Below are 27,990 nucleotides of genomic sequence, written 5' to 3'. Positions count from 1 at the left end.
TGGTCAATTACAGCTTTTTGCTGATACTGACGGAAAGCATTCAAAATATACACACCCCGAAAAGAACTTTCAATGTCTCTTTTTTATTTTCATTGTTAGAAAAGTCGTTTTGGTGGTACACTCTTCATAACTTTTGACTAAATATTAATCTTGACCGGATCTTCATAGATCTTTCCAAATCTTTCAGTAGTTAGCAGAAATATCATATATAACTGTATTTATCTGTTCTTTTAAACAACTCTTGCTTGTCCTAGATACGTGTTATACAGGCATCATACTAGCATCATACCACTGTAGCGGATTTTTTGTAAGTTTTAATATATCTTGAATCATTATGATTTTATGAGCAAATGTATAATATTCATAGGTCCATCCCTGTGTAAATATCTAACTCTCGAAATTGGAGTACACGAAATCAATATATAAATCAATTATTTGCACGAAAAATGAAATTCTCTAAAAGGACATTACAAGTTTGTAGGGTATTTATTACATTTGGTTATTAAGCGTCCGTAAATGACTAAGTCTACCATGTTGAGTCATTATATGTCCCCAAATTACCCTCCATAAAACATTTGAAACATTGCATTAAAGAAAGAATTTATTTGTTTCAAATATACAGCAACAATAAAACTTGTTTTAGTAGAAGAAACTTCAGCAGATAAACATAACCAAACATTTTCACAAAATCTGATTATTTGGTTACAACTACATGCATTTTTAAATTGTATGCCGATTTTAAAAATGGTGGAGTTGTTATAAGAATTAAACTTGGCCTACGCAGATTCTACAACTTAATTAGTTCAGTATGAATCAAATAAAAAGAAAAAGGTTGAATATTTCAAGTCTTTCAAGTTTGTCGACTGTTTCTTTTTTTCTTTCTTTCTTTTTTTTTTCGGTCCTGAAATTTACCCGAGTCGTGTCAAATCGGGAGAAAAAAGTTTTCAATCAAAAAGAGATTGACTTACTGATTGCGAATCTTATTATTTAATTTTCATCTTAAGTTTGAGATCCAAAAATATTACTTATACGTGTCAAATTGCAGTTGTAAGTCGAACACAGTAATTCATCAATTCATTTTTGATGGACTGTGCATCAGTTTTGATTAATGTGATCAAACATAATCAAAGTGTCAGCCACTGTTGTTAATTAGTCACGTGATTTTGATTGTTTCTCTACCAGCACGAGATGTAGAGCATGGTCAGTCATTACCTAGATTTGTTTGCCACGGGTAATTAATTTTCTATGAAAAGTGATCAGAATCGATCAAGTGAACGATTGCAGATTAATGTGTGAATAATTGATCTTTTGTCAATGGGCATTTAATCCTTTGATTGGTTGATCGTGTGAGCTAAATTCATGAATTCAAGATGTATGTTTGCAAGTTGTTTGTCGTTGCTGCTGGCACGGTTACATCAAACAAATTCAAAGTTTGAGTCGTGTCAGTGTGGAGAAACATTGTGCGGGGTTATATAAGCTGAATTTACTCCAAGCTAAACCAAATTACTCCTACATTCGGATACAACAATACGAAACTATTAACTACGTAAGCTAACAGGACAAACAACTTGGAACCATGCATGAAAATGTAAGTACTTAATTGTAATTTACCTATTTTACATTACATAAAGTATCTTTATTTATCTCGATTTGACATAATGTTTGTTTTGTTTCGCAAGTATTATAACCGAGATATCATTTTAAGTGTATTTCATTTCAAACATATTTTACAGTCATACTCTAACGGTAATATTTTTTTCTGCTAATAGTGGCTACCCTGATAATCCTAAAATTATAAAAAAAAGAAATGCATTTACAATTTCTCGCTGTTACGTAAATTCTTTAATGAAAAAGTTCATTGTCTAATACATAAATGGTTCTGTTGTTCAATTTTTCGATGGACGTACAAATTAGTTTTGAATATTATGAAAAAATATTTAATTGTTTTGTATACTGTTTGTTATATACAGCTACAAATTTTGTTCAGTATTTAAGCAATGTAACATCGCCTCTAGCCTACAATATTATCTTATATACAAATATGTAGTAATAATGCGCGAGACATAAGCATTAATACACATTTTTTACACGTGTGAATATATTCTTTACTTTTTTTTTCGAATATTTGAGTATAAGGGACATGTGAGAAGAAAGTGATACTCATTTTCTATCACTCCGAAGTTAGATTATAAAGTTTACATATCCTTTCGTTTCTCGGTACATTGAGTTTATTGGTCAAAAAGTCTTTGTTTGATGACTTAATACCAATACCTTTGAAAAAAAATCTTACTTTTCTTGACTTCATCAAATGTGAGACATGCCTAAATTATCCAAAATGGATTTAATTTGATAAGCCAGTATTGAACCGTTATATGTTATATTAATATATCGTTCGTTTATTAACATTTTATATATTTGTTGAAATCTCATCGTTTTTTAATTTTAATCCAATATCGTATCATGTTCACTTTTCTCATTATTTTCATCGGAAATCTTCCAAGCTCGCCATACAATCCAACTAAATTTGTGGAATTATTTAATACAGAATTTTCTACAAAATTTCATGTGAATCAGTTCTATATCTTTGCCTTTATTTCCGCCCCAAATTTCTGAGCAGTAAATCAGCACAGAATATACTACCGTATCAAATAATATTACATTACTAGTATTCAAATTGGTTGAAAATAGAAAATAAACGATACAAAGCATTTGAAGTATGCTTTGCAATACATTTTTGAGTTCTATGCCATGTACCGTTTTTGAAAAATATACGCCTAAATGCTTGGATGAAACAACCTCAAGTTTTTCATCATACAAATAGAAATCATGATTTGCGGGTATTCTTTATTATATATATAACAAGGCGGGCAACCCACGTTTCATAATAAAGTTGCTGTATTTATGTTACATTTTTGTTAAGAATTTAAACTGATGAATTTTAAATGCGTCGATGACATGAAAACGTGTCATTTCTCTGTACAAAATGTCAGTCTGACAGTCTCAGTACTGGACTCGAAACATTCGAGCAAACTTTTTTTCCATGGACAAAATGTGTAGGGTTAAAGGATATCATTAGTACAAACGAAACTCTGTTCTTTTCAGGTACTTCAACCGGTTGGAAATCGCCAGCAAACTGGTCCATCTTCATATGGCTTCTCTTCTCTGGAGGATATCTACTCACGGAAGACGTCTGCGGTTGTACAGCCGATGCCAATACATCGCGTTACAAATACACCTGATAAAGAGAACCAGCCGCTGAAGCCAATTGGCATCTCGCCTGTTCTTCCCGGAACCGGAAGTGTAACTCACAACATAACGCGCATGCTTGGAGACTCTGGTCAGCAGCCGAGAAGTCAACTTCCGAGCACTGCAACCCGTGCATCGCACTACTCTCCATACAGCACTTCACACTTCATGTCATTTAGACAAAAGATTCTGAATGATAGCAAGTCTAGCCATGAAGGTATGCATTTTCCTAAATAGCCCCGACATCTCTGCATTTAGCTTGCTTTGAAAGAAAACTTTTTGAAATGTTCGAACCAGCCATTCTCTTGACTGTTAAAGTAATAATAATCTAACGACAATTGAATTAAAGGATGTTAAAAATTCGTTATATTTTCCACTACACTAATTCATCGATTTGAAAATCTAAGTTACTTTACCATGTTATGGTCTTTTCAGTTAAAAATCTATTTCTATATTGTAATGTAAATAAAAATCTAGTACATGTATATCCTTCGTCCAACTAAATTTGTGGAAATATTTACTACAGAAATTTTCTACAAAATTTCAGGTGAATCAGTTCTATATCTTTGCCTTTATTTCCGTCCCAAATTTGTGGAATTATTTTATACTACAGAAATTTTATGAAGTTATGCAAACTTTTCATCTTGCAAAAAATCTTGCTAAGAAAAGCGCTTTTACAAATATTTCCTTTTTTGCAGACGACAGTACCGTTGATGTAGAAAATGACAGCCATGAACAGCTCAGGACCAGTGACCTACCAAACACCACCGATATGTCAATCTCCACACAGGGCTCTACATCTCCGCAGTCAGTGGGGTCTAGATCTTCTCCGTCTGGTTCAACAAACTCCTCGCCTGGCTCGAACGCTGATCCTGTTACCAGCCCAGAAAACAACGAAGAACAACCAAAGAAAAAGGCGCGCACCAACTACACAAATGAGCAGGTGCAGAAGTTATTGAAAATTTTCCATGAAAACCCATACCCCGATTCAGAGATGATGGAGACTATTGGAAAAGACTTGGGTGTTCCTGAAAACAAAATTAAGGTAATTATTTTTGTCTCGCTTTATTCACAAATGAAATGATGCAAAAATGAAATAATGTACCAGTTGCAAGCATTTCCACGATAATGTATTTAATCCTGCTACATTGTGCATTTTTCATCATTTTATCAAACTGTTGCATCTAAACCTATTATTCGTGTGTAATTTGAGTGTGATCAACATTTAATACTTTGCTTGCGATATTTATACAATCTTGAAATAGCGAACTTTTTCAGGCGTTTTTAGCATTTATCTGCCCTATCTGTAAACATCACAACCATGGCATAATAGTTGATTCCTTTTATTCTCTAACAGATCTGGTTCCAAAACAAGAGAGCAAGATGGCGCAGGCGTGTCAACGACGTGAACAACTACCCACAACCGTTCCTTCCGGTGTCACCTATGCTATCACCGGTTGCTCCTTACGGATTTATGCCAACAGGGCATATGATGACGTCATCACCGCCACAGGCGATTCCGGGATACTTCAATTACCCATGGATGCAAGGATCATTGAGCCCAAACAACAACCAACAGCTTCCGGGTCAGTTTCCAGCCAATCAGGCTCAGTCTAGACTTCAAGCAACCAATCAGGGAGCTAGTTTACAAAACCAACATTTTCCCGCCGTTTCAATGGTACCAACGACTGTGTCGTCTGCATCAGCATACGGTTTGAAGACATCTCCTCAGCAAATGTCACAGACAAACAGACATTCATTCCAGTATCCATCGTTTTTATATCAGTCAAGCCTGGGTACATCAGCATATGGACAGAGTTAACAGTGAAAAGTGACTATCAATTTGTTACGATTTTTATGTAAATAGGTTGTTATTGGATTTCGTTACCTACTGGAAAATGAATGAAGGCTTTGGAAAGAAAGCCTTTTAAAAACTGTAATAATTATTAACTTTCACAACTGCATATTGTTTAATTTGGACTCTGAAGTGAAATAATACCATTGGTATTTCTGTACATTTGTAAATTTATAATTTATTTTTCATTTCAAAGTCTTCATTATACATATTTTCATGTAAAATAAAATGCTAATAAATGTACATGTTAAATTCAAATAGTATTTTATTTTATACATACTGAAAAAGAAATGGTACCATATCTACCAAGGAAAACTTTCAACCAGTAAATGATCCGCGCCATGAGAAAACCAACATTGTGCGTTTGCGACCAGCATGTCTGGTCAGAATCCATGCTGTTCGCTTTCAAAGCCTATCGAGAAACCGTTAGCGAACAGCAGGGATCCTGACCAGGCTGCACAGGTTGGTCTGGATCCATGCTTGTTGCAAACACACTATGTTGGTTTTCTCATGACGTGGCTCAAATACATATTTTCACACTAATCCTGGTCAGATCTTAAAGCAGGCTGTTTGTTTTCAAGTATTCTCGGCTATTTTAAGCCGTTTTTCAAATTCCAGCAATGTTTACATGGTGAATAAGTAAAATACAAAAACACAAAATTCCAGTTACTTTTAAATTTAATCATCTTTTGTTATTTCATAATCATTAATATATACATAATTATATATCACAATTAATATTCAACTTCTACAGCTATTTGAAGTCCCACAAAATAATTTGCTTCAGTCTAAGCAATACCCTAGCAATTACAAATGTTATCGTAACTTTGATATTTCTCTTGTCATCAGCAGAAACAATCTGGATGACTTCATCTAATTATAAACATTGCATCCTTTCCAGTTCCTATAGACCGTAACTTGAACAACAACCGTTTTCATTACTCCCAAATGCTGTTCTTAATGGCTAAATTTGCCTATGTTTCTCAGAATATGCATATAAAAGCGTTTCTGTAGTTCAGAAACTAGAAATTAAAATTGGCACAATTTGCAACTTACACTTGATTCTTAAAACACATACCTACTCATGGAGCAAGCCTTTCTAAAAATTTCTGTGAATGCTTGTAAACATCATATAATGTCTTCTGCTTATTTCTGCCAATGAATTCTAGTTCAGTTAGACAGCAAATAATTAAGCACTGAGGCTTTACGAAAACCTGACTTTTGAAAGCTAATCACTGATAAGCCCTACACACAAAATTTGGGAAAGGGAGGTAATTAAAGAGGAAAATTCTTATGAAAGTTTCATCTTTAAGATGAAGACAAAAATGCAACTGTATTAACATATACATACTACTGTTATAAGTTTCATATTATATGTTATCCTTAAATTCCAACAGCTATATATATGACTCGAGATCCTGAACAACAATGGCTGAACACCTTTTCAATACATTTAATGTGTATTTATAATGATAACAATAAATATTAAAAGCCCTTTTCAACTACTCATCTCGAAATAATTCAGTTTGTTGCATTTTTAGAATTACATAATTTAGGTCATGGCCACTTTCCCAGCTTTACATGCTGACCCAAGGTGCCTCTTCAGGCATTGTTTCCATGAGCAGACACCAGGGTAGAACCACCGACTTTCCATATGTAAATAGTTCAAGATTAAGAGGACCATAAATCAAGTTATTCAGGTATATTCATCACTTTTTTATTGCTTGATTAAAGCTGCTCATACATTGCTTAAAGTAAAGAATGATTTTAACTCCAAAGAACATGTGACACCCTCAGAACGAATGACAAACATTATTTTCCATTTAATACATACCTATACATTATCTACTCACATGAATTATATGCAAAAATATGAAATTAAATATATTTACATCTATAGTGAAACCTGATTGATTCACAGTTTAAACGAATGTTAATGAATTATAAAACTAAAGTTGAAACAGAAGTTAAACTACAGGGTTTTTTTCCGGCCGTTTCTATAGCCGTTATTCGGCTATATTCCCAATGCCAAAAGTATGTATTTTTCCCAAAAGGGTGCAAAAATTCCCAAACTAAATTCTGGAAAAAAAATCATCAAAATTGCACAAATATTGAACAAATTATGGACAATTATGTAATGGAAGTATGTTAAAGAGGTGTACAATGTGAAACAAGTGTATAAGAAAGTGCTTAAACACATCCTTACTATATCCTATGGGACTAAATATTTCCCAATTTGGAACATTTACGCGTCAAAACTCCCAATTTTGGGGGGGGGTATAGGCTATGTTCCCAAATTAGCTAGAAAAAACCCTGAACTAATTCTGTCAGTAAAAGTTAGACACAAGACTGTCAGCTAATATAAACAACAGACTAGACCTTGAATTTTCATGTCCAGGCATGACACTTAACATGTTACTTTACTCATAACAACCTTCATACACTTAGTAGAAAATGTTAGCTCTAAAGGTAATTATGTTGTAGCATCCACAAACACCACTTTGTCGTGTTGAGAAGTTTTATTTCACATAAATATTCCATATGTTTTCGGGACTTTCATCTTAAACAACAAAATAACAATGCACACCAATTTCATTTGAAGAATAGAATAAACAAAACCGGAGTTAAAAAGAAAAAGAATGATGTTAACAATTTATGACAAATGCCCCCCAAAAAATGCTTGTGCAATAATATCAAGTAAAACAATTGGCATAATAAACAAGAGCTGTCGGAGGACAGCAACGCTCGACTATTTAACAGCCTTGTCGCTTGAATGAATAAGAAAGTCGAAAAAGGGGCATAATTTAGTAAAAAAGTAAAATAGGGTTATGGAACCTGCATAGTGCTTATCAGCTCATGACAGTGGACAAGTGTGTGAAGTTTCAATCCATTCCCATTAGTGGGTACTGAGATACCAGCTTACATATAAGAATTTAACCCAAAAAGTTTAAAAAGGGGCATACTTTTGTAAATTGCAAAGATGAGTTATTGACCCTTTGCACTGCATGTCATATCATGACAGTGAACAAGTGTGTGAAGTTTCAATCCTTTCCCGTTAGTGGATACTGAGATACCAGCTTACATACAAAACCTTAACCAAAACATTTTAAGTCCAAAAAGGGGCATAATTTTGTAAAAAAGCAAAACAGAGTTATGGAACCTGCTTTGTGTATGTCAAATCATGACAGTGAACAAGTGTGTGAAGTTTCAATCCATTCCAATTAGTGAGTACTGAGATACCAGCTTACATACAAAACCTTAACCAAAAAATTCTAAGTCGAAAAAGGGGCATAATTTTGTAAACAAGAGGACCATGATGGTCCTGAATCGCTCACCTCTTCCCACATGACCCAGTTTTGAGTATGACATCGTTTCTGACCAACTTTCATGAAGATCCCATGAAAAATGTGACCTCTAGAGTGGTCACAAGGTTTTTCTATTTTTAGACCTACTGACCTAGTTTTTGAAGGCACGTGACCCAGTTTCGAACTTGACCTAGATATCATCAAGATGAACATTCTGACCAACTTTCATAAAGATCCCATGAAAAATGTGACCTCTAGAGTGGTCACAAGGTTTTTCTATTTTTAGACCTACTGACCTAGTTTTTGACCGCATGTGACCCAGTTTCGAACTTGACCTAGAAATCATCAAGATGAACATTCTGACCAACTTTCATGAAGATCCCAAGAAAAATGTGACCTCTAGAGTGGTCACAAGGTTTTTCTATTTTTAGACCTACTGACCTAGTTTTTGAAGGCACGTAACCCAGTTTCGCACTTGACCTAGATATATTCAAGATGAACATTCTGACCATTTTTCATGAAGATCCCATGAAAAATGTGACCTCTAGAGTGGTCACAAGGTTTTTCTATTTTTAGACCTACTGACCTAGTTTTTGACCGCACGTCACCCAGTTTCAAACTTGACCTAGATATCATCAAGATGAACATTCTGACCATTTTTCATGAAGATCCCATGAAAAATGTGACCTCTAGAGTGGTCACAAGGTTTTTCTATTTTTAGACCTACTGACCTAGTTTTTGACCGCACGTGACCCAGTTTCGAACTTGACCTAGATATCATCAAGATGAACATTCTGACCAACTTTCATGAAGATCCCATGAAAAATGTGACCTCTAGAGTGGTCACAAGGTTTTTGTATTTTTAGACCTACTGACCTAGTTTCTGAAGGCACGTGACCCAGTTTCGAATTTGACCTAGATATCATCAAGATGAACATTCTGACCAACTTTCATAAAGATCCCATGAAAAATGTGACCTCTAGAGTGGTCACAAGGTTTTTCTATTTTTAGACCTACTGACCTAGTTTTTGACTCCACGTAACCCAGTTTCGAACTTGACCTAGATATCATCAAGATGAACATTCTGACCAACTTTCATTAAGATCCCATGAAAAATGTGACCTCTAGAGTGGTCACAAGGTTTTTCTATTTTTAGACCTACTGACCTAGTTTTTGACCACACGCGACCCAGTTTCGAACCTGACCTAGATATCATCAAGATGAACAATCTGACCAACTTTCATGAAGATCCCATGAAAAATGTGACCTCTAGAGTGGTCACAAGGTTTTTCTATTTTTAGACCTACTGACCTAGTTTTTGAACGCACGTGACCCAGTTTCGAACTTGACCTAGATATCATCAAGATGAACATTCTGACCAACTTTCATGAAGATCCCATGAAAAATGTGACCTCTAGAGTGGTCACAAGGTTTTTCTATTTTTAGACCTACTGACCTAGTTTTTGACTGCACGTGACCCAGTTTCGAACTTGACCTAGATATCATCAAGATGAACATTCTGACCAACTTTCATGAAGATCCCATGAAAAATGTGACCTCTAGAGTGGTCACAAGGTTTTTCTATTTTTAGACCTACTGACCTAGTTTTTGACTTCACGTGACCCAGTTTCGAACTTGACCTAGATATCATCAAGATGAACATTCTGACCAATTTTCATGAAGATCACATGAAAAATGTGACCTCTAGAGTGGTCACAAGGTTTTTCTATTTTTAGACCTACTGACCTAGTTTTTGACCGCACGTGACCCAGTTTCGAACTTGACCTAGATATCATCAAGATGAACATTCTGACCAATTTTCATAAAGATCCCATGAAAAATGTGACCTCTAGAGTGGTCACAAGCAAAAAGTTTACGGACGCACGGACGGACGACGGACACTGCGCGATCACAAAAGCTCACCTTGTCACTTTGTGACAGGTGAGCTAAAAAGCAAAATAGAGTTATGGAACCAGTGCAATGTAAGTCAGTTTATCACAGTGAATAAGTGTGTGAAGTTTCAATCCATTCCCACAAGTGGTTGCTGAGATACCAGCTTACATACAAAAACTTAACCAAATCGGGACGCGGATGCGGACGCCGATGCGGACGTGGACGCCGACGCATGGGCGAGTCCAATAGCTCTACTATTCTATGAATAGTCGAGCTAAAAAATAAAAACTGACATGGAACTCCTTTTAATAGATGATGATAATGTTAACTGCAGGAGTTGTGTGTACAAGATGTTCTGAATTAGTTGTAATATTTCAAAGTGCCGAAAATGGCAACTACTCTCGAAAATGTATTCCGACATGGAAGTCGCTAAAATATATGCATGTCCACTTCATGATGATGACATTTATCAAGTTTCATTTCAATTGGATGGAAACTATTGTTGAGTATGCATTGTTCTGATGTAGCTATAACACTGTAGGAGTTCAATACACAAGAAAGTGTGACGGATGCACAGTCCAAACAGTATATGTCTCCAGGGACTTCAATACAGAGGGCATAAAACAGATGGATCTTTAATGTAACATATATGTTAGGTACAATAACATTACACTAGCTGTTACAATCACACTCTAAATGATTACGTATTTTCCCTGAGGTATGTGGTCCAATTACCTTTCTATAAACAAAACTTGGTGCTTTATATGCATATGAGATAGCCCTGTTCTGTAAATTGTACAGTGAAGGCACTCAAATATCTAAATTTCTATTCTGTCACAGTATACCATTTCATACAGATAAAACCCCAAACATAACAGTAATATAAATTTCTACAGCATATATAAATTTAATCCCTAAATTCTGAATATCACATTCTGGCAAAGCAAATTAATTCTTAATTATAAATTGGTTGTTGATTGTGTTCTAGCCGTCACTAAATGTTAATTTTCAAGATTTTCTATAATCAAGACAATTTATCAAGATTTGGGTAACATGGAGACAACTTTCTGTGCAGCGTCGGCCATGTCTGAAGCGGTTGTAATGTTCAAACCACTGTCCATCAATATTTGTAATGCTGATTTTGCATTCTGACCTAGAATAACACAGAAATGAAATACATAATAAAAATAAATTGACAAAAAAATCCTTCATGTAAAATGCATTAACAACTGGCACTGAAAGTGCTATTTATACAAAACTAATGCTACAATTAAATACTATTCCCATTTGCAAATTTTATAGGGTCAAGGTTCAGCAACTGACTATTCCAAGTCTTGCTTTTTTTTTTTTTTTGCTTCAAGTTCTTGCTGACACCTATAGCCTAGTAAATTTTGAGCTTTTATGGATGAGGGGATTGGACAGAAATATCCAGGTACCCCTTTGAGCTTTTTCAAAACCAAGATGCCAAATTTAGAAAAGTCCACACTGATATTGGAATTAGTCACATACTATACACCTGAATATCAGAAGGAAGCCCAAATGACCTGCTGACCAGGTGAATAGTGATGAATTTTAAAATAAACTGAATTTCAAGAAAACACATTGTTATGAGATGATGATTACTGCAAAGTCGTTGGCTGACGTAAATTCAGAATGCAATCTAATTCTATCATACTTCCATACCTAGTTAAATACAAAATGTTTCTCACCTTCTAGTCTGACAACCATAGGAACTGTCATATGAGCCTCCGTGTACGCCTTGATTATACCATTGGCCATTGTCTCACAGTTCACTATACCACCAAATACATTAATCAAAATAGCTTTAACCTGAAAGTAACCAATCAATTAATTTAGTAAGAACAAGAGCTGTCAATATGACAGCGTGCTCGACTTTTCTCAGTGCTTGACTCTGAATTAAAGATTTGCCAGTAAAAACTTTATAAAACCTTAACCAAAAAATTCTAAGTTTAAAGGGGCATAACTCTGTCAAAATTCAATCAGAGTTATGGGGACTGTTTCTCTTGGTGTAGACTTTGAAAGTAAATAACTACTCAAAGTTTCAAGTCTAAAGCTTTGATAGTAACAGAGATATTTGACTTCATCAAAAACTTTAACCAAAGATTCTAAGTTAAAAAGGGGCATAACTCTGTCAAAATTCAAACAGAGTTATGGGGATTGTTTCTCCTGGTGTACACTTTGATAGTAAATAACTATATCAAGTTTCAAGTCAATAGATTTGATAGTAACAGAGATATTTCACTTTATCAATAACTTTAACCATCGCCGACGCCGACGCTGGGGCGAGTGCAATAGCTCTACTTTTTTTTCGAAAAGTAGAGCTAAAAATGAGTTTGTTCGTCAATACTATATGATGACAGTTTAGGTCCTTCAGAATCATCTTGGTGTGAAACATCCAAACGTATCTGACCTGGACTTTAGAGTCTCATGCTGACTGCAATACATCGTTCTTATCCCATTGATTTGTGAAAAAGTTGTTTGAATAACTTCAGGCACAAAAGAACAGCAGACTACTTCAAACTTTGTTTTTTCTATGTTCAGTGCCATTTTTGTAACAGGATTTTTGTAATGGTGGGCAGTTACCTAACTGGTGTTTTCTGGAATTTACCATCAACTTCTTCACATGAATCAGAGGAGGAAGATGAAAGATTCAGATAAAATGTCTTCCTTCAGATTGCAATGGGAGAACATGCCTTGCACAGGGATCTAATTCACAACCCCCACTTTCAATAGATCTGCACTGTCCCAACTGAGGCAGAGCTTAGAGGACTGGTGGTCCAAATACTATGATGTCAAGTTTTAGTGTGTGGATGATTAAGATTGCACAATGACAATCAACCAAACATCATGTGCTCATCCAACCCTGACCACAGGATTTACTGTAAAAGCAGAAATTTTCCCCAAGGGTTTAATTTAGCTATATTTATTCGTGAGACCCTGTATCTCACGAAGATTAATCCTTGCGTAAATATTCACCGTTAATATAATTCAAATTCAAGTAGGATACCATTTATACATTTGTGAATATTAAACCTTGCGAACAAACTCAGAATTTCAAATTTGCAAAATTCTGACCCAGCAAAATTATGTGCTTTTACAGTAAAACAGACGTTTAGTGCTTCAGTAAGTTTCAATTATCTCTCTTTCATAGTTTTCTTGAAATTCCCAAGGGAGACCACTTTAAAAAGAGTAAAAATCTAGAGTGCAGTAAAAAACTTAGCTCTTTATAAAACTATTTTCAATGGAATGATTCATATATACAGTAACTTACATGAGCATCAGCAGTCAATATATGGAATGCATTATAAACTTGTGCCTCTGTAACACCACCTCCAACATCCAGGAAGTTTGCAGGTTCTCCACCAAACAACTTGATAATGTCCATCGTAGCCATCGCTAAACCAGCTCCATTTACTGTCAAGAAATTGCAACTTTATTTAGTACAGCCTTTCTTTTTGTTTGATTGCTGTAGAATGAATATTATAAGATGCACAGGTTTTATTTTTTTAAGATTTCATTAACAGTGTGGCAAAAAATTAAAATTACTTATACATCAAAGTATATAAGTTCAGTGTTATTTATCAAACAACAAAATAAAAATGAAAATAACCCTGTTTACTGTTAATTATAACACCCAAGCATCCTATATTTCCTCTTAAGTCCTATGATACTAAAAAGATGTACGTCAACATGATATTTATAATAATTTTACAGTTTGTTTTTTCAAGTTCTATATATAATTCAAGTGATGACTTACCCAAGCCTATTTTTCCCTTATGTCCCATCTTTTTCAGGTGACGACTTACCAAAGCATCTTGTTTTTCCTCAAGTCCTTTATACTTAAATCAATGACTTACCCAAGCATTCATTTCCATCAAATCCTGTATATTTCAATTGATGACTTATCCAAGGTCCAATATTTCCCTCAAGTCCTATATAATTCAAATAATTTATTACCCAAGCATCCTATATTTCCTTCAAGTCCTATATAATTCAAGTGATGTTCTATTGCCTCCACCTCTCGTGGGTCCATTTCTGATAAATCATCCATGTCAAAGATTTCTTTCTGTCTATATTCAGCGTTATCATCAAAATTCATCTTGGCATCAAAACAAACAACTGAAAATTTAAATACATGTATTGTAAAGGTCTGACTTATTCTGTTGTTTATGCTATCTAATAAAGGTTTACATCTATGTCGTTGTTTAAAAATCCATTCAGAAATTAAAAGATATGGAGCTGACATGAACTAACACAAACCTAATCTTTGATCTCAGCATATGACATCGACTGTGACAGGACCTGACTGAAATTGCACTTTACACAATTTAGGGTTCAAACATTTGAAAAACTGCAAGTTAAGACTTACCTCTTCCATCAGGGGTCTCTACAAATGGATTGATCTCAATCTGAGTTGCATCAACATCTACAAACATCTTGTATAGCTTTGACACTTGATCTGATGCCTAGAAATAGCAACAAACATCAAAATGTATTTAGTTAATACTAATTCATTTTCGGTCAACTTTGAAATAAGTTCAGCAATTTACATTACTCACTCCCTATATCTCATCTCTGTTGGTATTCATCATCAACAAAAGGTATGAGCGAAAAGAAGCTGTTTCACATTTAATCAGAGTGCCAAGCAAGCAAGGGCGCTACTTTACCACTTTTCACTTCTTTGGTATGATGCAGCCAGGGACTGAACCTACAACCATCCACTGGGCAACTGAGTTGATTTGTATTAATGTGCAAGATTTAAAGCAATGATCAGCAAACCATTGTTTGATGTTTGATTTATAGTTATACTAGTAAAATTAACATAGTTCAATTTCATCAAAACACAGGAAGTTTGTACTATCACCCCGAGCAACCTGTAGAATGATGCTTACATCCAGCACTAACTCCTGAAAAACATTGCAACAGATTTGGTGAATTAAACAGTGGATTGTTTACAGAACATAATGCTTACTTTTGCTATACATTTAATACCTCATGGTATTTTCTGACATGTTCATAGCAGAGAACATATAAGCTTTCAGAGTCAACTGGGTATTATCCCATCATTCTTGTTTGACCTGCTTATTGGCTAAACTGAATTAGGTATTTTACAACATGTTATTCCATGATTTTAACTTCAGTTGCATATTCATTCATTTCATTTAGAATTTAAACAAGCGGGCCAAGTTGGCCCTAGGTCGCTCACCTGAATAACACACCATAATAGTTGTAAACATGTTTTACCTAGTGATAAATAGACAAATATTCTGACCGATTTTCATTAAGTGGCCTCTTGAGTGTAAACAAGAATTTTCTTTGATTTGACCTAGTGACCTAGTCTTTTACCCCACATGACCCAGATTCTAACTTGTCCATATCATGAAAACAAACATTCTGACAAAGTTTTGGGAAGATTGGAGCAAAAAAGAGTATAAACAAGCTTTTCCTTTGATTTGACCTAGTGACCTGGTTTTTGACCCCACAACCCAGATTTGAAATCATCCAAGAATTCATGATGACAAACATTCTGACCAAGTTTTATGAAGATAGAATAAACAAGAGATCACAGAGTGATCTTGGCGCCCACCAATGTGTCATTTTTGTGTGTTCCAAATTTCAAGACTTAATGACTAGCTCAAGGTCAAATTTCATTTCCGTACACAACACTGTGCATGTGGTCTAAATTCGAAAGCTGTAACTTGAGAAATGTGAAAGTAGGTCACTAGATCAATTTCAAGGACAAAGTTATTTGTACACAAAACTATGCATGTGCATCAATTTTGAAGACTGTAGTTTGAGAAATTGGAAAGTAGGTCACTAGGTCAATCTTAAGGTCAAAGTTTATTTCGGTACATAAAACTATGCAAGTGGTCCAAATTTGAAGGCTGTAGCTTGAGAAATGAGAAAGAAGGTCACTAGGTCAAAATCAAGGTCAAATTTCACTTCACAACACAAATCTAAGCATGTTGTCCAAATTTGAAGCCTGTTCCTTCAAAAATGTGAACGTAGGTCACTAGGTCAATATCAAGGTCAAAGTTTGTTTCGGTACACAATCCTATTCATGTGGTCTAAATTTGAAGCCTATAGCTACAGAAATCTGAAAGTCGGTCACTAGGTCAATCTTAAGGTCAAAGGTCATTTTGGTACACAAAACTATGCAAGTGGTCCAAATTTGAAGGCTGTAGCTTGAGAAATGTGAAAGTAGGTCACTAGGTCAAAATCAAGGTCAAATTTTATTTCGGAATACAAAACTATACATGTGGTCCAAATCTGAAGCCTGTACCTTCAAAAATTTGAAAGTAGGTCACTAGGTCAATGTAAAGGTCAAAGTTTGTTTCGGTACACAAAACCATGCATGTGGTCCAAATTTGAAGGCTATAGCTTGAGAAATGTGAAAGTAGGTCACTAGGTCAAAATCAAGATCAAATTTTATTTCAGAATACAGAACTATGCATGTGGTCCAAATTTGAAGCCTGTACCTTCAAAAATGTGAAAGTAGGTCACTAGGTCAATGTCAAGGTCAAAGTTTATTTCAGTGCACAAAACTATGCATGTGGTCCAAATTTGAAGGTTGTAGCTACAGAAATGTGAAAGTAGGTCACTAGGTCAAAATCAAGGTCAACTCATGTCAAGGTTCATCTTGCCACTCAAAACCATACATGTGGTCCAAATTTGAATGTTGTAGGTTATTGACAAGAAGTTTTTATAAGCTTTTCCCTATATAAGTCTATATGAACCATGTGACCCCCAGGGCGGGGCCATATTTGACCCTAGGGGGATAATTTTAACAAACTTGGTAGAGAGACGATGCTACATTACAAATATCAAAGCCCTAGGCTTTGTGGTTTGGACAAGAAGATTTTCAAAGTTTTTCCCTATATAAGTCTATGTAAACCATGTGACCCCCGGGGCAGGGCCATATTTGACCCTAGGGGGATAATTTGAACAATCTTAGTTGAAGACCACTAGATGATGTCACATACAAAATATCAAAGCCCTAGGCCCTGTGGTTTTGGACAAGAGGTTTTTCAAAGTTTTTCCCTAAATAAGTCTTTATAAACCATGGGACCCCCGGGGCGGGGCCATATTACACCCCAGGGAAATAATTTGAATCATCTTGGTAGAAGACCACTAGATGATGCTTCATACCAAATATCAAAGCCCTAGGCTCTGTGGTTTGGGGCAAGAAGATTTTCAAAGCTTTTCCCTATATAAATCTATGTAAATTATAGAAATAAGCAAAGGGCCATAACTTATTCAAAATTTGTTGAACCAGTCTGATTTTCAGGGGGACACAACTAGGGTACCAATACATCATTCTGACAAAGTTTGGTCAAAATCCCCCTGGTAGTTTCTGAGGAGATGCGATAACGAGAAATTGTTAACGGAAGGACGGACGGAATGACTGACGGACGGACGGACGGAAGGACGACGGACCACGGACGCAGAGTGATTTGAATAGCCCACCATCTGATGATGGTGGGCTAAAAATGTGCCACAAATCAAGTTTATTCTTTGATTTGACCAGGTGACCTAGCTTTTGACCCCACATGACCTAGATAAAAACTTATCCGAGATTTCATGCAGACAAACATTCTGTCGAAGTTTCATGCACATCAAATGAAAAATGCAGCCCCTATTGCATGCACAAGGTTTTTGACCCCAGATGATCCAGATTCAAGCTTGAGGTAAAGATAATCAAGATCATCATTTTGACCAAGTTTCTTGAAGATAGGATCATAAACGTGGCCTCTGGAGTGTTATCAAGCTTTTCCTTTGATCTGGCCTAGTGACCTAGTTTCTAAACCCACCTGACCCAGTTTCGAGACAGATCTAGAGAATCTAGAGATCATCAAGTCAAACATTCTGACCAAGTTTCATAAAGATTGAGTTACAACTGCGGCCTCTAGAGTGTTCACAAGCTTTTCGTTTGATCTGGCCTAGTGACCTAGTTTTTGATCCCACATGACCCAGTTTCAAAATTAACCTAGAAATCATCAAGACAAACATTCTGACCAAGTTTCATAAAGACTGAGTCACAACTGTGGCCTCTAGAGTGTTCACAAGCTTTTCCTTTGATTTGAACTAGTGGCCTAGTTTTTGACCCAACATGACCCAGTTTCGAACTTATCCTAGAGATCATCCAAGACAAACATTCTGACCAAGTTTCATACAGATTGGGTCACAACAGTTACTGTGGCCTCTAGTGTTCACAAGGCAAATGTTGACAGACAATGCACGACTGACGACGGACAGTGATTGGTCACAATACCTCACCTTGAACACTTCGTGCTCAGGTGAGCTAAAAACAATTTCTTAATCTGCAAATCTTGCTTGATGAATACTTTGACGAAAAGCATGGTAGACACATAACCTTGCATACAAAGTCAAATGCAGAAAATATTATATCATTCCCTCTGTCAAATTTGTAATTTTATTTTAGTGTCGTACTTTTTTAACAAACCTTACATTCAATTGAAGAATGTTAGCTAAAAAAAAAACTGTCAAACAAAAAGATTGTAACTTAGTACAATAATTGTCCCTCAACTTTAGTGCTTACCACTATTTGGCTTATAATATTTCATAAGATCGCTGAATATAGTTAGTAATTTGGTAGTGTCATAAACCTCTAATCAACTGTGTATTTCTCACCTTAAGTTACAGGACAAGCAAAAACACAGCATGATGCAACTAACTGGAATATATGCTGCAGACCGTGGTCTATCTGATTTCTTACTCCAAGCGCTGAATACAAGTTTTGGTATGCATTTTAATTATTTGAATTGTGCATTTTGCAAATTTAATTGTGTACTTATGCAAATACACAGTTTATCTATTGCTCTGTAATATTTTTAAATATGTGAAACATGGGAACGTTTGAAAAAATTCAAACACCTTAATGAAAAGCATTTCATAAAAAGCACTTTCACTGTTTTGCTGCCTATAAAAAGTAATACATGTGGTTGGGTGGCTTTTTTTCAAACACCTCTGAACAGGTTTCATATAGTTCATGTAGAAAAAGTGACTTCTAGTGTTAACAAAGCTATCAAGGGTTTTCTTTGAGTTGTTAACAAAGCTAACAAGTTCTTTTTATGAGATGACTAGTGACCTAATTTTTTTACCCCAGATGACCTAGTTTCAAACCTGGCCTGTATTTAATAAAAACTAACCTTCTGAAAAGGTTTCACCATCACTTAGAAAAAGTGACCTCTGTTTTGACCTCATTTATTTTATGAGCCCTTTTCAATCTTGTCTTGGCAGAGACTTCATTAAGACAAACATGCTTTCTATGTTTTATATAAGTCAGGTAGAAACTGTGGCAACCTGTGTTCACCAATCAGGACCCTTGATGATCCAGTTTTAAACTTTACCTAGATTTCATCAAGATAAGCATTCCAAACAGGTTTCATTACCATCAGGTACAAACTGTTGCAAATGGTGACATATTTTTTACGTTCTGACAAATTAAGTTTCATAAAGATTGGGCTAACATTCTGACCTCTTAAAAGTGTAAAAAGTACAATTTTAACAAGAGCTGTCCATAAGACAGCCAAGCTTGACTATTCGAAATATTGGCCCAGAAGCAGGAAAATATTACCCAAAAAGGTTAAATATCAAAAGAGTTTTAAGTTCAAAAGAGGACATAATTTGACCAAAATGCATATCAGTTATGGGATTTGCTGCTATCAACTAGTTTTATAACCCCGAAGGCACATGTGAAGTTTCAATTCATTATCTGCATTAGTTTTGGAGATAGAAACTTGCATGTAAAACTTTAACCAAAATCTTCTAAGTCCAAAAGGGGGCATAATTTGCCCAAAATACATGCCAGAGTTATGGGACTTCACCCAGTGAGGTTTGTAATTGATCTAGAAAAAGAAAAAAAATAAGTTTTAAATCTATATGCCTTTTAGTAATAGCTGTATGTACTTGCACGCAAAACTTTAACCAGAATTTTCTAAGTCCAAAAGGGGGCATAATTTGGCCAAAATGAAGGTCAGAGTTATGGGACTTGCTGCTATCAACTAGTTTTATAACCCCGAAGACACATGTGAAGTTTCAATTTAATATCTGCATTAGTTTTAGAGATAGTAACTTGCATGTAAAACTTTAACCAAAATTTTCTAAGTCCAAAAGGGGGCATAATTTGCTCAAAATACATGTCAGAGTTATGGGACTTGACCCAGAGAGGGTGTTAATTGACCTAGAAAAAGAAAAAATAAGTTTAAAAGCTATATGCCTTTTAGAAATAGCTGTATGTACTTGCACGCAAAACTTTAACCAGAATTTTCTAAGTCCAAAAGCGGGCATAATTTGCTCAAAATGCATGTCAGAGTTATGGGACTTGACCCAGAGAGGTTGTTAATTGACCTAGAAAAAGAAAAAATAAGTTTCAAAGCTATATTCCTTTAATTGATGGCTGTATGTACTTGCATGCAAAAACTTAACCAAGGTGTGATGCCGACGCCCACGCCAACGCCAGGGTGAGTAGAATAGCTAGACTATTCTTCGAATAGTCGAGCTAAAAACTCACAATGCAGGAAGGATGCCAGACACAGTACGATCACAACAGTTCGCCTTGAGCACTTTTGGCTCAGGTGAGCTAAAAAGTCACTGTAATAATATGACATAAACATGCTTTAACTTATTTTTCAAGAACTTTATGTCCTAACCAGAGACAAGCTTGTGCTCACCTCATTTTCCTATATTTTCGCATTTTAGAGTTTGGACCCCCATAACGAAATAAGCCGGACATTGTAAATGTGAATATTTGATGTGGTAAAATTAGTTACTGCAGTAAGCATCTATTGGGAGATAATCAGTGATGTTTTACAACTAATGTTGTAAAGACGGATTTGTACGCCTGTTACCAGTATCTAGGAGGGGTCAGGTTGTTTAAAAAATGTATTACAGATAATTACTTCTAATGAAGCTGATTTTGCTCATTTTATTGTAAATGGATGTTGATAATGACCATTTTATTTTTAGAGATTACTTGGCCTGTCGGACAACTGCTTTTCATCCACTACTTGTCTGGACTTAGGTTTTACTTGTCGTTAATGTTGAGCCCTGAAGATGAATCACAAAGAAAGATGACATGACTGAAATGACTCACAAGAGCATGTTGCTTGCCTGTAAAGCCAAGTTTCTCTGCTACTCTGTCTGCTGCTTCCTTACTTAAACCTTCCATTATGTCAACTGGTTCCTGAAATACATAAAGACAAACCTTCCATTATGTCAACTGGTTCCTGAAATACATAAAGACAAACCTTCCATTATGTCAACTGGTTCCTGAAATACATAAAGACAAACCTTCCATTATGTCAACTGGTTCCTGAAATACATAAAGACAAACCTTCCATTATGTCCACTGGTTCCTTGAACACAATGTATCACAGATGAAGAACAAAATTTAATGATTTAAAAATTTGCCAATTTGTCTGAGATAAAGTTCAAATCATTCTTGCCAACCCAGCAGAGATGAAGGACAATATTTATTTATTTATTTATTTATTTGGGTTTTACATCTCATTTACATGGAAATAAAAACATGAGGTATGGAATCAAAATTTGCATACCTGCTGGAATCACAGAGTTAGACAAATAGTTTAAGTACTAACAAGTTACCAATATAACTGAGATGAAAGACAATTTAAGTGGTAACAGCTTGCCAAAATAGCACAGATGCAGGATAAATGATTCAAGTACTATTAACTTCCCAATATAACAGAAACGAAGGTCAAATTATTTAAGAAGAAACAACTTCCCCTCATAATTGAGATGAGGGACAAAATTTTATAATTTAAGAACTTGCTAACTTAACTGAAATAAAGAACAAATGATTGAAGAACAAACAACTTTCGTCAAGTTAACTAACTGAAGTCTCACATATTATCTTCATATATTATTTTATGCAATAATCTAATGTTTTATCAATTAAATTACCTTTAAAACAGTGTTCCCACTGGCATTTAAAGTGGGGGGCAGGTGAAAACTGAGTTTTTCTTGCACTTTTGCACCCCCTCACTGAGAGATATAGAACAGCTGTCTCCAAAACTGGGGGGTGCAAAGTACCATTCTGGGGGTGAAAAACACCCATTTGGGGGCTTCTGGGAACACTGTTAAAATGAACAAATATAAGTATAAATGTTATTTCATTCATATACACAGAGAGAGAATAAACTTTTATTCAATGTTTAACACTCTTACATGAAATATGGCCTCTGGAGTTTTTGCTGCAACTTCCTCTATGTCCACTCCACCCTGAGCACTTCCAACGATGACTGGTCCATTAAACTGTCTATCTAAAAGGATGGCAATGTAAGTTTCACGTGCAATGTCAAGCGCTTCTGCGACCATGACTTTCTTCACAAGAACTCCATCATCATGTGTTTGTTTTGTGACTAGTTTTTGACCAACCATATTTGAGACCAGCTCTGAAACTTTGGTTGGGCTGCAATAGAAGAAAAGTCTACATGTAACTAAGCTTACTATAGCAGAAGTTTATGATGGTTTCTCTTAAACCTTTTCCTTGCTAAATTTCTATGATAGGACTGGTCCATCATTCAATTTGGGCAGTACAACTTATTATTCAAAGGGGTATTCAATGAAAATCTACTAACTGAATAGCTAACAGTGCAGATCAAGATCAGCCTACACTGGTTGCAAAGGCAGAATGATCTGCCGCCAGCAGGCTAAACTTTAAATACTTACAATCTCTATTATCTATAAAAGCTAACAATATCTTTTATGAAACTAAAGAAGCATTCTAAAATTATTAAAAAGCTATATTGGAGAGTTTCAGCTCTTCAGTTTTCATATGACACTGCTTACTTCATGCAACCATTCATTTTGCTTACAAAATAATGCAATTATACACATATGCCTCTATGTCTGTATGCAAGTGCCTACATCTTTTTCTTTGATATCTACCAATATAGCAGAAGTGCATCACTTAAAATATTCCAACAAAATATTATTCCAGCATAAATTAAATTAAATTGAGACATCAATATAAAGGTTGCATGCACAAGATTTAAGAACTTGCCAACTTAACTAAGATAAAGAACAAATGATTTAAGAACTTGCCAGCTTTTAAAGAACAAATGATTTAAGAACTTGCCAGCTTTTAAAGAATAAATGTTGTAAGAACTTGCCAACTTGACTGAGATAAAGAACAAATGATTTAAGAACTTGCCAACTTGACTGAGATAAAGAACAAATGATTTATTTATTTATTTATTTTGTTGGGTTTAACGTCGCATCGACACAATTTAGGTCATATGGCGACTTAACAAATGATTTAAGAACTTGCCAACTTGACTGAGATGAAGAACAAATGATTTAAGAACTTGCCAACTTAACCGAGATAAAGAACAAATGATTTAAGAACTTGCCAACCTTGCACTATCATACACTTACTCTTTTGTAAGTTGAACACCTCCTTTGAAACCATTTGAGAAAATACCTTTCCCTCGTCCTCCAGCTAAAATCTGGGCTTTTATCACATACTCGGAGGCATCTGCAAAGAAAAGGAGCAATTCATGAGAAAGAACTACATCAGGAGTCCAGGACTATCAACATTGAAAGTTCAGGTATTTGGAATAATGATGCAGATATCAAGCTGTTACAAATTATTTGCCCCAAATATCTTATGAAACACATTAAATGATGCCATCAAACATAAACAAGAAATCACTCTCAACAGTCCACTTGCCTATCAGACAAAGACTATACATGTTTACTTGCAGTGGTCTATCATCGCAAGTGTTGACTACTTATCTATATCTGTTTTTATTAAAACATTAGGCCACATCTGACATTTTATTTTGTTCAACTTTTAACACAGCTTAACCTGAACTAACATGATCCTAAGCATTCATCCAGCTTTCATAGTACAGTTTCTTAATTTTTATTGATCTTTTCTTTGAAACTTAAAGGAGGAATTGTAGACTAATGGTAAAAGTGTCAGTCGCTCAATCTGGAGATCATACGTTCAAGCCCCTGTGGGGTTATAATCATACTTTCTCAAATGACACTTTCTACAATCATGCTAAAATAAATTAACAAAAACTAAGCACAAATTCATTATTGATTTGTTTATTTGCTTCCCCTATATACCATTATTTGCGTAATACTATATACCATTATTTGCGTAATACTATATACCATATAACATTTAAATCAATTCTTTGTATTTACTTCCCCTATACACTACAATTAGTATTCATTTATAATTTATGAAGCAAAATGAATTAACGCCTTTTAGCCTGATTTCCCATCCTCCTAATTATCAACAATAATACTGTACTTACTGAGCCTTGATGGCACTGACTTGGCATCCTCTGCATTATCAACAACTTCAAAATGTTGCACTTCAATCTCATGATCTTTCATCAATGTCTTACTCTGGTACTCCTGTAAGTGGAGCCATCTTTTCTGAAGACAAGCTGATAATACCTACAGAAGGAGAAAATTATCTTTATTGACAAATCTGGTGGTAGAATGATAAAATGTAAGTAAAGAAATTAACTTTGTCTATAAAATCCTCCAGTTTTCAAGTTAAGTGCAGTCTTACTCATGCATTATTTAAAAAAAACACACACATTCTAATAAATGCTGGTTCCATCCAGAAATATTAACAATCAAAGGCACTCCGTCTTTTGGGCCGTAAACTGGCTTTCTCCGACACAAAAATGATGACCAATTTCTTATCCCTGGATAAAATACACAACTTCACTAGCATTGAAAAAAGTTGAGAAAATAAATAGGCTTATCACTGGCCTGGAACATTTTTAACTTAAAGGACCTGCACTATATTATAAAACTTTTTTCATCTTCTTATTTTAAGACCACTGATGGTAAAAAATGCATTTTTAAAACATGATGAAATTGTTACAAAATGCGTTTTATGATGTTCACCTACGCTCAATACATGTTAAAACGCTAAAAAATATTTGCTGAGCTTAGGCTGGGGGGTCAAGGGCATAACCAGGGGGTGCGACAGGTGCGATCGTGCCCCCCCCTCCCCTTTTTCAGCAAAGCTTGCATTTTTCATTACATCAAAATACCCTTGAATGTCCATTCTTTGTTTTTTCGGCTGGCTACGCTCGCCAATTTGCACATATTTAATATTATTGACAATGTAACCTTTGTTAAACGTCTGTTAATGACCGTCTATATCTCAAAAGATAACTGATGGGTACCTCAGTTTGAATCTCATGGAGAAAATATACCTGACGCATGTGTATCTTCACTAACGCACTGCAACCAAGCTATTTATCCCAATATTTTATGTTTTGCTCAGAATAGTATGCACGCTACCAGTTTCTAACACAGAGTGTGAACGCTCAGCAAATTGCTTGCGAAGGCTTCACCACTACCCCAGAACTGCCATGTTAGATGGGCATCACTAGCCCTGATTCACATTCACTATTCTATTCATCATGACATATTCAGCATTGTCAAAATTAACTGACTGCCGATCAAAATCATCGGTAAGAAAGTCCTTTGCATCGGTTACTTTTTCGGTAGTAAAAAAAAATATGATCGGACAAGTCTGCCGCATATTTGTTTACCTCTACACCGCACTGGTTCACAGTTATTTTCAACTAAGAAGACGCTATATTGATTATTCTAATATGCTTGCCTCTGTTAAAACACTCCTACGCTAAAATGACGTCACATTAACATGTTGCGACCAAGAAAGAGCGCTTCTATATTGTATCTACTGTTTTAGATTAAGCAATAAGGGCATATTAGAATCGAAATAATTTAGAGCACAAGCGTGTTTTAACACTATTTATACACTCGGGTGGTGATACGTCGTTCAAATAATTTCGCTCGGGCTGTGCCCTCGTGGAATTATTATGCCCGACGTATAACCACCTATCATGCATAAATAGTGTTAAAGCACTCTTTTGCTATAAAGTATTTCTTAAATAAAACGATACAGTTTGCAATACACTTAACGGGCGTTTTAACTGGTTATTGGTCGATCGATGTAAAAATTTGTGTTATTACTCGACGTCGGGCAGGTCACAAGGTTTTTCTATTATTTGACCTACTGGCCTAGTTTTTGAAGGCATGTGACCCACTTTCGAAAGTGACCTAGATAGCATCAAGGTGAACATTCTGACCAATTTTCATGAAGATCTTGTGAAATATATGGCCTCTAGAGAGGTCACAAGGTTTTTCTATTTTTAGACCTACTGACCTAGTTTTTGATGGCACATGACCCAGTTTCAAACTTGACCTAGATATCATCAAGGTGAACATTCTGACCAATTTTCATGAAGATCTTGTGAAATATATGGCCTCTAGAGAGGTCACAAGGTTTTTCTATTTTTAGACCTACTGACCTAGTTTTTGAAGGCACATGACCCAGTTTCAAACTTGACCTAGATATCAACAAGATGAACATTCTGACCAACTTTCATAAAGATCCCATGAAAAATGTGACCTCTAGAGTGGTCACAAGCAAAACTTTACGGACGCATGGACGACGGACACCGTGCGATCACAAAAGCTCACCTTGTCACTTTGTGACAGGTGAGCTAAAAACTTGGCATAAATGTTAACTATAATGAGACGATGTGTCATGCACAAGACCCAGACCCCCAGCCCTAAGGTCAAAGTCACACTTAACGGTTAACATGGTCTGTTTCTTGTCTGGTCCATAACTCGGCCATTGATGAAGGGATTTTAAAATTACCTGGTAAAAATGTTCTCTATGTTCACATGATGTGTCATGCACAGCACCAAGACCCACAGCTCCAAGGTCAGGGTCACACTTGGAAGCCAAAGGTGTTTCTTGTCTAGTCCATAACTCTGTCATTTATCAAGGGATTTAAAAATAATTTGAAACAAATGTTATCCATACTGGGGTGTGATATGCTTATGACCAGGGTCTTTCAGTTCAAGGTCAAAAAATGATGTGATTTTTTGCGCAGACAACTGTAACATTCTTTGGCACGTTTCAGGGGCATTTGTCACCAATAGTGCAGTACTTGTTCAATTATATGTATATATATTGTAAAAGTACAGTGTCACGCTACAGCTGCTAAAAACAGAAAAAAAAACAACCTTTTTTTAAACCAAGGTATATTATGTGGCGTAAAAAAACTAAAACAAAAATTCACCCGAGGGGTGGTTTCAAGACTTTACAAGAACCTTAAGAAATTTTCCGGGGAAGCCCCCCACCCCCCACCCCACCCGCAAGAGCCCTGAAGAGGGGCAAACTACCTTCCACACCTACCCCTGCATGTCATTACACGAATCATACTCGCACTTCCCTTTGAAAAATTGGCCTATAAATTCTGGTTACGCCTATGGGGGTCCTGACCCTAAGTTTCCTAGTGGAAATTATCATTTTTGGTCCTAGTCACTATCCAACTTAATTCCTATTACACCAAATAAGCGTTTCGTCACCATGATCAATAAAGACAATTTTCCCAACAATCTATACAAAATCACATAAATCAATAGATTTTGAATAACCTTAACAAGAACAACTATTTGTTTTACAAACAATAAAGCTATAGTATATTCTTGTCATACCCGTGTTTTTGTTGCTGATCTGAAAAACTTTTTTGACAGGCCATGTCGGAGTAAGCTCAAGGGCGCAGCCATCTTTCATCACGTGACAAAATTGTGGCAGGCGGTCTATTT

The 27,990-nt window shown here is 35.5% G+C and overlaps 2 protein-coding genes across 2 annotated transcripts; one reads left to right on the top strand and one right to left on the bottom strand.

Moving 5' to 3' along the window:
• Positions 1 to 1,431: 1,431 nt before the first annotated feature.
• On the top strand, positions 1,432 to 5,353 carry LOC123530284 (homeobox protein orthopedia-like). Its single transcript, XM_053521998.1, has 4 exons — positions 1,432 to 1,588; positions 3,103 to 3,463; positions 3,945 to 4,291; positions 4,604 to 5,353. The coding sequence occupies exons 1-4, from the start codon at positions 1,577 to 1,579 to the stop codon at positions 5,066 to 5,068; spliced, it is 1,185 nt and encodes a 394-aa protein (XP_053377973.1). The 5' UTR covers positions 1,432 to 1,576; the 3' UTR covers positions 5,069 to 5,353.
• Positions 5,354 to 5,761: 408 nt separating this feature from the next.
• Positions 5,762 to 27,973, bottom strand: LOC123528534 (succinate--CoA ligase [GDP-forming] subunit beta, mitochondrial-like). The gene is made up of 10 exons (XM_045308301.2): positions 27,880 to 27,973; positions 24,636 to 24,780; positions 23,743 to 23,842; positions 22,531 to 22,774; positions 21,437 to 21,526; positions 14,690 to 14,786; positions 14,278 to 14,439; positions 13,592 to 13,734; positions 12,009 to 12,129; positions 5,762 to 11,452 (listed from the first exon to the last, which is right to left on the bottom strand). Exons 1-10 carry the CDS (start codon positions 27,949 to 27,951, stop codon positions 11,337 to 11,339), a joined length of 1,290 nt encoding a protein of 429 aa, XP_045164236.2. The 5' UTR covers positions 27,952 to 27,973; the 3' UTR covers positions 5,762 to 11,336.
• Between the last annotated feature and the right edge of the window lie 17 nt (positions 27,974 to 27,990).

This window comes from Mercenaria mercenaria, chromosome 13 (assembly GCF_021730395.1).
Source record: "Mercenaria mercenaria strain notata chromosome 13, MADL_Memer_1, whole genome shotgun sequence".
In the NCBI taxonomy this organism is placed as follows: domain Eukaryota; kingdom Metazoa; phylum Mollusca; class Bivalvia; order Venerida; family Veneridae; genus Mercenaria; species Mercenaria mercenaria.
The sequence above is the reverse complement of the archived record's forward strand: the minus strand, read 5'-3'. Positions and strand labels throughout refer to the sequence as shown.

What these genes read in the sequence shown, in the direction of transcription:
- LOC123530284 (XM_053521998.1), top strand. An exon ending in TAGCAAGTCTAGCCATGAAG is followed by an intron (nt 3,464 to 3,944) that starts GTATGCATTTTC and finishes CCTTTTTTGCAG; the next exon opens with ACGACAGTACCGTTGATGTA. An exon ending in TTCCTGAAAACAAAATTAAG is followed by an intron (nt 4,292 to 4,603) that starts GTAATTATTTTT and finishes ATTCTCTAACAG; the next exon opens with ATCTGGTTCCAAAACAAGAG.
- LOC123528534 (XM_045308301.2), bottom strand. Translation starts at nt 27,951, where the DNA reads ATGGCTGCGCCCTTGAGCTTACTCCGACATGGCCTGTCAAAAAAGTTT. An exon ending in CAGGCAAGCAACATGCTCTT is followed by an intron (nt 14,787 to 21,436) that starts GTGAGTCATTTC and finishes TGCTATTTCTAG; the next exon opens with GCATCAGATCAAGTGTCAAA. An exon ending in AGAGACCCCTGATGGAAGAG is followed by an intron (nt 14,440 to 14,689) that starts GTAAGTCTTAAC and finishes TTAAATTTTCAG; the next exon opens with TTGTTTGTTTTGATGCCAAG.